The 13,363-nt window shown below is 55.4% G+C and overlaps 2 protein-coding genes across 9 annotated transcripts in view; one reads left to right on the top strand and one right to left on the bottom strand.

Moving 5' to 3' along the window:
* RALGPS1 (Ral GEF with PH domain and SH3 binding motif 1) overlaps positions 1-13,363 on the bottom strand; it is a 275,362-nt gene that overhangs the window by 91,222 nt on the left and 170,777 nt on the right. The gene's annotated exons all lie outside the window — the stretch shown is intronic.
* The window catches only part of ANGPTL2 (angiopoietin like 2), a 34,308-nt gene continuing 30,240 nt past the window's right edge, over positions 9,296-13,363 (top strand). The window contains exon 1 of one of the 3 annotated variants that reach the window (XM_030293131.2): positions 9,296-9,523. In XM_030293131.2, coding sequence (XP_030148991.1) covers positions 9,477-9,523 — 47 coding nt within the window. In that variant the 5' untranslated portion in view covers positions 9,296-9,476. Of the gene's footprint in view, positions 9,764-13,363 lie in introns of all 3 variants that reach the window. The other 2 variants (XM_030293133.2, XM_030293134.2) reach the window with 2 other exon arrangements.

The raw sequence follows: 13,363 nt of genomic DNA, 5'->3' as shown, positions 1-13,363 counted from the left end.
AGCATGTGAGAACATTAACAGCAATTCAAGCATGTTCTATAGACTCTCCCAGCACAACTGCAATCCCTCACCCTCATTCCCAACTCCCAAAGTATTTCTGGGAGTATCTGGGGTGGCACCTCTTTGCTCCAACTCCCTGCTGCCACCTGTTTCCTCCACACTCCTGGAGGACTCCAGTGCCCAACTGTCAGTGCTGGCTGTGGTCAGGGCTGCCACGTACAGCTGTGTAGGGTGTGCACTGCCCAACACGACACAAAAGTCCCAGCTGTGGGTCCCTACTCTGCTCTCAGAATTCTGTTTCTCAGGTGCCCAAGTGGCAAATCTTCAAGGTGCTAAACAGTGCAGCTTGATTCTCACCATATTAGAGTCATGCTGGGTTCCTAGCAACTCTTCCTCCAAAATCTATTCTGACTCTGACCACTGGTCACTGTCTCCTCGACACGGCCCTGGTGCCCATTGCCTGGTCTCTCACCTGGACAGCCCCCTCCAGTTTCCTAATGGTCTTCTCAGTTCCATTCTTTCCCCCCTTGGACCATTCTCCACCCAACACCAAGAGGGACACTGAAAGAACACAAAACGAAGCATAATGTCTTCCTGCTTGCAACCCACCGGGAGCCTGCGCTGCACTCTGGATAAAAGCCCAAGGCCTCACCTGGCTTAGGGGGCCTTACAGGACCTGCCCCAGCCAGCCCCTCTCACTCCGCCTGCCCCTCAATGCGCACACTCTCGCTTGTCTCTGCTGCTTGGTCACACCGGCCTTTCCATCCCTCAAATAGGCCAAGCTCGTTCTCATCCCATGGACTTTGCATGTGCTGTTCCCTTTGCGAGGCTCCTTCCTTCCAGTCACCGGGGCCTTGGCTCACATGACCCTCCCTCTCAGAAACTTCCCTCAGCACCCTGTGGCGCAGACATTGATCTGCTCCCACCCACTCCATCTCTCCCTATTCCATTAACTGGTCTCATCAGTCTTTCAAATGCTCTCATCCCTGGCACCTGGTAGATACTCCACAAACCTCTGTGGGATACTTGGATGGGTGTCCCACACAGGAATGGCGGGCAGGCCTTTGGCTGTGCTCTGTGGCACCGGATCCGGGCCCCACGTCTCCTGCCTCAGCACTGCCTGAACCTCAGTGTCCCCCGAATGTCATGAAAAAAGCTCCCCCAGCCTCTGGGGAGAGCCCTCGCTGACAGGGGCTCAGAGCTGCTCTCTGGGAGCCGGGCTGCATTCAGGCACCACCCTGGTGACACCAGATGTGACCACAGCCTGAGGTCCGTTTGCCCAGGGCCGCGCCTTTGCTCTTTCCCTCGCTGCGTGCCCTCTGGCAGGCTACTTGGGCTCTCTAACCTAATTTTCCTCAGCCCTAAAAGGAGGACAGTGAAGGTTCTTACCACGAGGAATGGTTGTGGGGATAAATAAATTGGCGTGAACGGTTAGCACAGAGCCTGCGACCCATGAGTGGGTGACCAGCGCTGTCTCTATTCCTTCCCCCGAACTAGTCTCCCACCCCTTCCTCCAGGGACCCACGTGCACATCCCCCTCACATCTTCTTCCAGGGAGCAGCTCCAGAGACCCGACAGGGACTGGATCATCCCAATCACACGCTCACAACAGGTTTGGACCCCAGCTATAAACTTGCGAGCGGCCGCTCCCTGTGGGCTCTTTAAGAAAAGGGAATTGATGGATTTATGGAGAAATGATCAATGCCTACATTCATGAGACGAACTTAACATGGCCTTGTCCTTGAGGGACTTAGGACCCAGGAGAGGAGAGCAGGGGGCGGGCAAAGGGATTCTCTGGGGGGCGGGGGAGGGGACAGACAATATCAGCATGTGATGTGGTACAGAGGCCACCTGTCTTCTGACCCCACCACAGAGTCATGGCGGGGGGGGGGGGGTGCTCCCTAAACATGTGGGTGGGGATATTAAGCGGTTCATGGGCTACACAGAACCTCACGTCAATTCAAGTCAGATTTTGCCTCCAAATGAATTTGAGCTGAACTGTTGAAAAAAGGCTTGCTATTTTTCTAGAGCTTTTGGATTCTGGGTTGGTGGGTGAAGGAGTTGGGACTCACAGTCAGGGCCAAGTTATCCATTAGGCTCAGCAGGCACAGTGAGAGGGGCTCATGATACTTTCAGGGGCTCACAGAAATGTTCCAACTTCTTTTAGAATGAGAATAAAAAGTGAAATTTTAGGTCAGCGAATGCTTTAATATTCCCTATCGGCGTATTTGTCTTTACACCAGTGTGGTCACGGAAGATGAGTTTTCATATTTTTTAGTACAGGAAGGAGCTCCGGAGGGCCAAGCACCCGAGGCGGATTGAAGTCATCCTCCAGCCAGGCTTGCAGCCCTGCCCTCCACGGGTGCTGGGGACATTCGGCAAGATCAGGCAAGTGACCAGCACAATGTCTGGTACCCAGGAAACAATAAATGAGGACAGTCCTAGAGACCATAACACTGTCACACTCCCATCTTCCTTATCTGTAAGAGGAAATAAATCGCTGACTTCCCAGCTCCCAGGCCTGCTGCGAGGCTCAAGGGAGATAATACCAAATACCAAAGCATTTTGGGACCTGGCCCTGCCGTGAGGAGGAGAGGGGCAAATGCTGGGAACACGACCATCATCCACCTGCAGGGGCCAGGAATCTGAGCACACGTCCCTCTGCGGCCCCAGCTACACATGGCAGGACGGCCCCAGATGCCCGGCACAGGTACTGCCTTCCTTCCTGCACCTCCCTGGCAGACGGAGTGGTGGGAAGGGGAGAGGGCAGGGCTGAGGCGGGGACAGCTGGCAGCCAGATCAGTGGAGTAGGAGTTATACCCCCCCCCCCCCCCCACCGAGCCAGCTTGGAGTAGGCCTGGAGTAGCTCCTGAGAGGCCTGGGCACGGCCTCACGATGGCAGGGAGGCTGTCTTTCTTACCCTGGGTCTCCTCTCCCTTCTCCTTCGAGCCAGACTCCCAAATAGCACTCTTGCCGCCCTCAGCCCCAAGACTCTGAGTCAGAAACCCTGGATGTGACACAAAGAGAGCGAGCGGGTTTCGAAGGCTAGCATTCCCACGTAGGCGTTCAACAGACATCTATCACGTGCTCTATGTGCTAGTCCTCCAACGAGAGGCCCTCTCGACAGAGTCCAGGGCAAGACAATCCCAGGCTTTGCCCTTGGGCTTTCTGCTGACACATGTCACCAGCCTGGTGCCCCCACCCTGGCCTCAGGCCTGGGAAGCTCACCTCATCAGTCTCTTGCCAGAAGCCCTCAGTTATCTGCTCAGCCACCTCTTTGGGGCCCAGGAAAGATAAGCAAGGTCAGCAATAGCTCGGTTGCTCCTTGGGACGAGAATTCCAGCAGGGGGTCTGCAAGGGGGGTGTGGTCTTCCCCCACTGACCAGAAAACCACCCGCAGTCCCTCCGTCATCTCCTTTTGGGGACGAAGGTCCTGTCCGACACAGCATTCCAGAAAGCGACAGTTTTTTAAATTTTTATATAGGGTAAGACGATTTTAAACAGCTTTGGAAAATTTCTGTGAAGTTTTTGTTATGACGATACAAAGAAAACCAGCAAACTAAAATGAAATCTCTCTTCCCTCTGCCTCTCAGTCTCCCCTCTTGGGGACAGGCCCCCGCATCAGCTGCAGTAAGAAGAGGGCAGATGAGGCCAATCGAACATTCCTTAAAATACTGTTAAGAAGACAAAATGAAAACCAGTCAACTAAACATCTCAGCAAATTGGCTTTGGGCAAATTGACCTGGAGCCCAAACTCTGGTGCTCAGATGGAGCTTAATAAATATTTGTTGACTGAACAGCAAAAGTGTTCGACTGTTAGGTGATGTCTGCGCTTGAGGAGAAGAGCGGTCCTGAGTCTGTTCCTGGCAAGTGGGGTGCGAAGCGGGGGGTGCAAAGCGGGAACGAAATGGGTCGTGCACGAGCCAACGATAGGCTCTCAAAGCTACTTTGTAACCGAGCGTGCATCCTGTGCTGACATTTTGGATACACTTGTTTGGCAAGCATTTAACAGACACGGTGTCCTCAAAGGGCTTTCCACGTGTGGGGACGCCCTCTGTGACACCAGGCAGTACAGCATAAACAGTAGGGCTGCCTTAGAATCTCCCCATAAACCCAAGTCTCCGAACTTCTCACCCGGGCCAGGGAACACGTGGCTCCCCTGCCAGACATGGGGCAGGCAAGTCACTGGACCTGGCCACGGCATCTCCGGGAGGGGAGGGGACCGGCTGGCTCTGTCTCAGCTTAGAGGCAGCTGTTGAATTAAATCTGGATGGAGGGAGGCTTCTGGCAGTTCCGCAGGCTTCCTGATGACACTCCCCTGGGCCTTTCCAAGACTGGATAACCAGGAGAGGAGGGGACCTGCTTCTTTGTCCCTCAATCACCGGTCGACCTCACTGGAGCCCCATCACTAACACCGCCATACTTCCTTGACCTTCATTCTGAGAAGTCATCCACTGTTGACAGCGTCCCGTTCTCGTAAAAAAAGAAAAAGTGCTACCAATTAGCCCTGACGTGCTGTTAACTTTAGGAGGCCTCCTGATTTCAGAGACCTTAAAACAAGAAAAAGTAAGTTTGAATGAAAGAAATGCTATTTGTTTTCAGGACAACTGTGTGCGTGCTAGCTTTGATGTGGGTCTTGATCCCAGTCGCGTTACCGTCTAGCTGTGTGGCCTGGCGCGAGGAACGTTGCTTCACCGAGCCGCGGTCTTCCTATTAGTAGAACAGGATGGTGACACTTCCCTCACGGGTCATGAGAGGAGAAACAACGATGTCCAGCAAACGTGGAGCTTGGCGTCCAGCATATCACAAGCAGCCACCTAAGGTGCTCTAACAAGGCTTGTGAGAACAACACTTTCTTCTAGTGCCCGGGTGGGTACACTGAGCTGAATGAATCTATGAATTATTGGGGCTGATATTTCCCAACAGACTACGACCAAGAGGAGAGAGGGCAGAGAACTGAATTAAGGAGCACCAACCAGCTGGATAGGGTCACCGAGGGCACCGACGGCAGCAGGAGTACAAGAGGTTTGGGGTAGAAGACAGATCCAGTTGGGATGTGGGGAGTTCCAGTTACCAAAATGGAAGGAGTAGACTGCATTGAACTAACTCTCTGGTCAATAACAATAATAAAATCTTAACAGTATACGAGACTGCTTGAAAGCACTTGAGAACAACGCAGAACAGAAACTAGAGGACACAGGGTCTCTGAAAGACAGGAAGCACACTAGGGCACCTCTGTTCGTGGTGCTACACGGGGGGATGGGGCTGATACAGAATGCAGCAGAATTACTGCCTGGGAAGAAGACAAAGAAGTTGGACATCGAGGATGGAAACTGAAGGGCAAAATGCCAGAAGGGAGATAGCTAAGGAAGGGGGAGCTCCAAAATTACTGTACAAATTCCCCTCAAATCCTTAGTTAATCCCTAAATTGTATACACATAGAGAGAGACTCCAAGGAGCCCAGAAGAAAGCAGTAGCTGGGAAGCAGGGGGTTCGGCAGCTGCCTCAAAGATGGCATTTGGAGTTCAAGACCTGCCAAGCTAAAAGGACTTAGTGAACATTTAAGGTTTTTTGATTTATTTATATTTTTAGAGAGAGAGAGAGAGGGGGAGAGAGAGAGAGAGAGAGAGAGAGCACGAGAGAGTGAGTGCATGTCCGGCGGAGGGGCAGAAGGAGAGAGAGAGAAAAAGAGAGAGAAGGAGAGAGAATCTCAAGCAGGTTCCAGGCTCAGCACGTAGCCCCACTCAGGGTCAATCCCAGTGACCCTGCGATCACGACCTGAGCTGAAATCGAGTCAGATGTTCAACTGACTGAGCCCCCCGGGGGCCTCTGTTGTTGTTGTTGTTGTTGTTGTTGTTGTTTTAATGAGGCAACAAAGTTTGCAAGAGAAAAAGAACGTTGCCCAGGTTGCTGGCAGAGGTGGGGTCTGAGCCCAGGCCTGTTAGATTCTGAGCCACAGCCCCTCATCCTCCACAGCCAGTCACTCATTTATTCACTCCTCTATACTGGGCTGTACGGAAGGAGAGCTTGGTATGGCCCGGCCCACACCTGCCCTGGTGCTCAGGGAACTCACGGCCCTGGGGAAGGAGTCTCTGGAAATTACCACAGCCACCCCTGAGTATGTACTGTGTACCACACATAATGTGTCACGTCATAGTGAATTCTCTCAACAGCCCCAGGAGGCCAATCCGTATAACATCTCCATTTTACAGATGAGGACAGTGAGGCATGGGGTGGGACCTGAGTGGAAGAACCAGAATTTGACTCCACAACTCAAGCTCTCCAGCAGCATCCTCGACTGCCCACGGCCACCACAGGGGCAAGGGATGTGCAAACATGGACAGGGCAAGGCCATCCTGGTGTTCCTCTCCCACGTGATGGGGTCCTAGGGACTGTGAATTGTGAAAGCAAATTTTCTCTGGTCATCGGGGACTTGGGCTGCACCGGTCCCCACGGGAGGGTGGGTCCTGGGAATTCCCCCCTGACCCTGTGAGTCCCATCACCTCCAACTGCCTCTCTCACCAGGGGGCTGCAACCACTGCCCACGAGCTCCGGAGGCCGTATCTACGGTTCCCACCAACCCAGTCTCTACTCAGTGACTAACGGGGCCTTTCAGAAATAAAAGCCAGTTGCTCAAAGCCTTTCAGTGGCTTCCCGCCGTCCTTGGATAAAGTCCCACCTCTAACAAGGCCTCATCTTCTGCCACACTCCCCCTCTCTCCTCAGCCAAATGCACCTGTCTTGGCCCCTGGGAAGAACTCCCTGTAATCGCTCTAGTTATTACCGCTGTGTAACAAATTACCTTCAAAACGTAGCAGCCTAGCACAGCCATTCTCTTCCCCTCGTGGATTCTGTGGGTCAGTGATTCAGCTACGGGATGGGACGGTGGCTCAACTCAGGTCCCGGTGTCTGGGGCCTCAGCAGGAAGGTTCTAGTTGGGGGTGACTCGTGGCTGGAATCACCGAGAGGCAGCTTTCCTCACATATCTGGGGGTTGATGCTGGCTGTCGGCTGTGACCCATGCTACACATGGCCCCCGCATGGTGGCTTGCAAGTCGCGGGATTTCTCGGGGTCTAGCTTGGCTCAGGGCTCTAAGAGACAGTGTCCCAGTGAACGAGGCAGAAGATGCACTGCCTGTTCTCGCCCAGCCTTGGATACCAGGTAGTGTCACTTCCGCTGCATTCTATTGGTCATAAGTAAGTCACAAACCCACCCAGATGCAAAGGGAGGGGACAGAGGCCCTACCTCTCAATGGGAGGGGTGTCAAGGTCTCAGAGTGTCAGGTCTTGGACCAGGAGATATTGTTGACTGTTGGGGCCATCTGCAAAAAAGCCCATCTGCCACCCAGTCCTTACACAGTACCGTCTCTGCTCAGAACCATCATCTCTCCAACTCACACCCGCTAATTCCTACCTACCCCTCAGGTTCCAGCTCAAACACCACCTCCTCGGGGAGGCTGCCCTGACTGCCCTGCCAGGCTTAATCTGGCCTCCTGCCTAGATACCCGCTTAGTACCCAGCACTTCTCATGTGTCTGTCTGTCTGTCTCCCCTCCTGACTGCAGGCTCTGTGAGGACGGCTCAGAGCTACTTCCCAACAAACACATCCTGGAGAGGAGGAAGGGGAAGAGAAGGGAATAGGCCAGGCTCCAGGCTGACAAGGGTGCTGCTCAAGGAGAAGGATTCAGCTCCATCCTCTGTACTTCTGCTGGTCTTGAACCCCCTGCCCCCCGCCTCCCACGGCCTCTGTGCCAACCACGCACAGGGACCCCCCCATGGTAGTTGTCGGGGGCGTTTCTGTCCATTGCAACCATCTGGCTAATGCTGCAGCCTGTAAGATACTGCGGTCTTCTGGCAAGGACTCACCTTCTAAAAAGAAATGGGACCGACAGATGGAAAAGGGAGGGAGTCTGAGCGGGCTGGAAGAAGCTGAGGCAAGAAACAGAGTTTGCTCCCTGCAAAGACGGGCGTGGAAGACCACAGCGGAACTGCTTGCCCAGGGCCCAGCTACGTCTGAGGGCAAGGAGAACCCTGGTGAAGTCTCCCTCCCCATTTGTACCCAAACGTCATCACCACCACCACCATCATCATCACTCAACATTTAAAAAAAAAAATTTTTTATTGTTTATTCTTTTTTGAGAGAAAGAGGGCAAGAGCGAGCATGGGGGGGGGGAGGGGGTCACAGAGAGAAAGGGAGACACAGAATCCGAAGGAGGCTCCAGGCTCTGAGCTGTCAGCACAGAGCCCGACGAGGGGCTCAAACCATGAACCGTGAGATGACAATCTGAGCCGAAGTCGGACGCTTAACCACCCAGACGCCCCATCACTCAACTTTTTTAAGGAGGAGAGAAGAGTCACCACCAGTATCTCCCACAGCTGTCGCCCAGGCGAAGACACAAACCTGCTCCCGGCTGCTCCCTTCCCAGCACTCGCTGGCCTCCCTCCTCTGCCTGTGGTGCTGACAAGACTGTAGAATCGCTCACTTCATGGGGGTCCGGGGCTGTCTCCTTTCTGCTCTAACTCTACGAACATTCACAGACTCTGTGCTGGGGACTCCCGTTATGCGCTTCTAGATGTGAGGTCACCACAGGGGTTCTGGGAGCGCGACCCCTGGCCCGCCCAAGTCCAGAGCGCTGAGTCCAGCCCACTGAGGTGCCCTTGCCCCGCGCCAGCCCCTTTCCCGCATGATCCCACGGAATCCGTGGAGGTAGATTACAGGAAAGGGAAGCCAGGTGGGTGACGTGACTTAATCAGGTCCTCTAGGTGGGAAGTGATGGGGCATTTCTCCTGTGCATACCCCCAGCTGGTGGTATTTCCAGGGTCCTCGGCCCCTGCCTCCCGCTAGCTGTCAGCACAGATCCTGCTGGCTTCTGTGCAGACAGCCTTGGGCTCCCTCCCGAGGGTTTAGAGGTGAGAGCAAGGCCTCTACACACGGCCGCACAGAGGCCATCTGTGCGGGGCTGCCCTGCCTGCCCACCCGGGGGTTCCGCGGGGGCAGTGCAGGGGTGAGGGAGCCATCCAGGGGGAGGACCTGTTCCCTGCTGCCTGCGCGGCTGGCACAGATCTGAGCCCATTACCTGAGTCAGAGGGGAAGCTCTCTGCCTCGGCAGGGCGCACTAGGGGCGGGCGGGCCAGGCTGCTCTGCCAAGGAAGGAGGGAAGGAGGCCGCCAAAGCGGGCTGGGGCGGGAGGGGCCGGGCCAGCTGGGGCCGGAGCTAGTGTGACATCACCGGGCGGCCCGCCTCTGTCTGGGGCTGAGGGGAGGCCCGGAGCCTTTCTGGGGCCTGGGGGATCCTCTTGCACTGGTGGGTGGAGAGAAGTGCCTGCAGCCAACCAGGGTCAGGCTGTGCTCACAGTTTCCTCCGGCAGCATGTAAAGGCTCCACAAAGGAGTGGGGAGTTCAAATGAGGCTGCTGCAGACGGCCTGAGGATGGACCCCGAGCCCTGAGCCGCCCTGCCCGAGCCCCGGATCTGCAGAGCATGGCACTGAGGCAGCCGCTGGCCCCCGCCGTGAAAGGAGGCAGGTTGTAAGTGGCCCCCCGCAGGCCCCCCCCCCCCCCACCGGCCAGCCCCCGCCCCATCCCTGGCCCAAGCCCGGCCGCGGAGCAGAACAGAGCAAGCAGAGGCCAGTGAGGCAGGGCTGCTCGGCGGCCAGTCCGGCCTGCGACTCGGGGACCCCTCCTGGAGGCCATGGACAGGCTGCCCTTCTGACGGCTGGGGTAAAGCATGTGAGGAGCTGCCCCGGGGAGCCAAGCAGGAGTGAAGAGGTAAGGGGCCAGCACTGTGGCACCAAGGGACAGGGGGCACGAGGCAGCAGCTGACCCCATGTCTGGGGGTTCAAGAACCCTGACCCCTTCAGCTGGGGGTGTGTGCAGCTGGACCCCGGAGGGGGGTCACTCCTGCTTTCGCTTGGAGTCAAACACGGCATCTCCCGGGGTGGGACTCGTGGACACCTGGGCAGAGGGTGGGCTCTGGGGGCGTGAGACCACGGGCTGTTCATCTGCAAGACCCGCTCTGCCTCAGACAAAGAGCCTTTGGGGTGAAGGCAGGCGGCTCCCGGGCACGGCCCGGCAGCCGGGGTGCGTGCGTGAGCGTGTGCCTGTGTGTAGGTGTGTGCTTAGGGGAGCAGGGGTAGCCCAAGGACGTGGGAAGTCATTTCTAAGTTTCGGGTTCCTACGCACCCTGGTTAGAGACTATGCTGAGGCAAAAGCAAAAGTAAATGCTGTCCGGCCAGAGCCGGGAACCCTTGTTCAGAAAGTTCCCTGGAGCCCAGCAGCCTCTGCTCGCCCCTCAGCTGGGCAGGACAGGACCAAAGGGGTCCAGAGCTAGAAGGGACACATTAGCTAGAGATTTCCGTTGCTGGGGCTCGGGGCAGAGAGCTGCCCCGGCTTTCCCCGTGTGTCCACGGACGACTGATCCCGCCTGGCACCGGACGGTAGCCCAGGTCTCCAGCAGGCTGTATGTGGCAGGGAAATAGGGGAGGATCAGGCTTCCCCGGTACCCTGGCAGGGGGTACAGCGCGGGCTCCACATTCCGAGTCCCTTGAAAGCACTCAGCATTAGATAACATTTCCAAACAAATTCTTCACTGATCCCTCCCTTCTCCTTCTGTGATATGTGTGTCACGGGTCAGCTATTGCCTCGGCTGTGGGATTATGAGAGCTCCCAGGGGCCAGTTCGGTTACTTAGAAAAGGATCTCCTTTCACCAGGGCTCTGAGGAAAGCTGAGAATACCACTTCCGAAGCCGGCCAAATGCTCCGCACATGCCCACATGCATTTTTACAATTTGAGGCAGAGTAACACCCTAGTCATGCCCCAGGTTCAAATCCTACTTCTTCTACTTAGGAGTCACGGGACTCTGGCTAAGAACACTTAGCCTCTCTAAACCTGTTTCCTCTTCTGCAAAATGGGAATAATAATACTACCCTTCTCTTAGTAACTGCTCACACTTATGTTGCACTTATCCTGAGCCAGATGCTTATGACATCCACCCTATGACACAGGTACCGCTGTTCATCACCATTTTATAGGTGAGGAAACTGAGGCACTGAGGTTAAATGATGTGCCCAAGGCCCCGTGGTTAGTAAGTGCCATCACCAGGATTTGAATCCAGCACTCGGAACCACACTCCACTGCTTTCTAGGAGGAGCACGTGGGATCATGTCCGGGAAGGCCTTGCACAGTGCCTGCTGCATGGCACACCCTCAGAAAGTGTTAGTCACTGAGTGTCGTGAACCACGACGATCAGGATGGCAGATATGGAAGAGCAGAGACCCAGACTCTCTTGACCCTGGACGTCCTGCTAGGGCTGTGGGAAAATCCCACGAGGCCGAGCCAGTGTGGCGGTCACTACTGCCACCCACGCGGGGCTCCCCCCGGGAGGCCGAGGGGGCTTTACGTCTGGACTGAACGGCAGCATGTCCATTTGGGCCACTGCGTCCACACTAAGGGGGGCGGGGGGACCTTGGGGACATCTGACGCCAACCTTACAGTAAGAGCATCCTCCCACCCACACGGGCACCACTCATCTGCCTGCTGGTCTCCTGCGAGAACCATGGTAGGTGAGGAAACCAGCTACCTCCATGCTGGAGGGGGTCTACAGAGCAGGGAGACCAGTGCCAGGCCTGTCCTGGGGTTGCAGGGGGAGGGGTAAGGACCGCTCCCCCCAACTCCATCTCCATCACCAAGTCTGACCGTATGGGGGCCAAGGCTGGTGGGTCCTACGCCAGCTGACACTGGTGCGTCTTCCCTCCTGTGGCCCCAGAGGTCTCGGCGGATTCCCCAAACCCTTGGAAGCATTTTGAGAAGCCGACATTAAACGTGTGCTTCTCTAACACAGGCCTCTGGGGCTGCAGAAGCTGCACGTTTCCCTGCTCTGGCCTGGAACGGTGGCGGCCCACTGCGCTCTCCGGGTAGCCCAGGCCGGGCAGAGGCGCTGATTGACTTCACAGGCCTGGCTAACAGAAATTAGATTAATTATCACTCAATACAGGCAATCGTGGTGGAACAGACAAAATGTGTGAAGCATAAGGCCCAGGAGGGGACTGCATGGTACCACTGTCAGCTCAAGGGCAGAGCAATAAAGCCATTTCTCCATCCACCCCTCCATCCCACAATGATTTACTAAGCACCTACTGAGCTAAGTAAGGCAATGTGTTATATCATTTCATCCTCAAGACAACGCTCAATAAACCCTGGGTTTAGCATCCCATTTTTCAGCTGAGAAAGCTAAGGCTCAGAGATGTTAAGTAACTTGTCCAAGGTCACGCAGTTGCTGATTGTGTGGGTGTAGCTCCAAAGTCTACGTCTTTCCCCAACTCATTCCACTGCCCTGTTCAAGGTGTCCCGACTGCTCTTTTCCTGACCTTGTCACCGAGTCCCCCAGCAGCCAAGTCTGTTCTGGTTGCCGTCCTACAGAATGTTTACACCACTCCCTCGGAAAACCATGTGCCTGCCTCCCCGATTTCGATGCATCACTTGCTTGTCAAAGGAGCCTGCCTCTGAGACAGAACAGGCATTATCACCACCCCTCTTACACATGAGCCTCAGCACAGCTACGCGGCTCTGTGGGACTCTGGCACCAGCTCAGTGGGGCGGAGCCTCGGGCAAACGTTCGTCTGTGTGCCTGAGAGAGCATTCGTGGGTTGCCTACATCCCTACGTGGAGACCCCACGGGCTGCGGAATCAGAGCGCAGGTCTTCATGGTCTGCACTGGGCCACACTTGAGCAATCCTGACAAGACATCAGGGAGACAACAGCCGGCAGCCACATGAGAACAAACAGCAGCGGCCGGCCCTAGGCAGGTCCACCCAGCTTCCGGCCTCTCTGAATCACAGTCCATTTTGTCGGAAATGGTCTCAACTGACAGCAGATGAGGAGGGGCTCTGTTCACAGGGCCCGCAGCCCAGTGGAAGGAGCCACAAAGTGAATCTAACAATCACACAAATGTACAACAGGGACAGACCTGCAAAGAGGGGGGCATGTCCCCATTTTACAGAGGAGGAAACTGAGGCTCAGAGGCCACAGCACCTCTGCCAATGTCCCCCCACTAGTGGGCCAAAAAGCAAGGATTCAAACCTAGATCTAGACTCCCTCTACCCCAGCCCGCTGCCATCCTGGATAGACGCACACTGGGGAAATCTCAAGAATGAAGCAAGTCAATGAATAGCATTCTTTTCTGTGAATTTATATAAAACACCCCAAATAGAAGGGTTATTCAGCCACTGGTGACTTAGAGTTTGTGGTGATAGACAGGTCACATCAGAACCTCATGCCGAGGGTAGTTTCAATGACAAAACCATATTCTCTCATATTGACTGTAAACCATATGACTGATTTAATAACAGCCGGGGGGGGGGACAGTGACA

The sequence above is a fragment of the Lynx canadensis genome, chromosome D4 (assembly GCF_007474595.2).
Source record: "Lynx canadensis isolate LIC74 chromosome D4, mLynCan4.pri.v2, whole genome shotgun sequence".
Taxonomy (NCBI): Eukaryota; Metazoa; Chordata; class Mammalia; order Carnivora; family Felidae; genus Lynx; species Lynx canadensis.
This window is presented reverse-complemented; position numbering and strand designations above follow the sequence as displayed.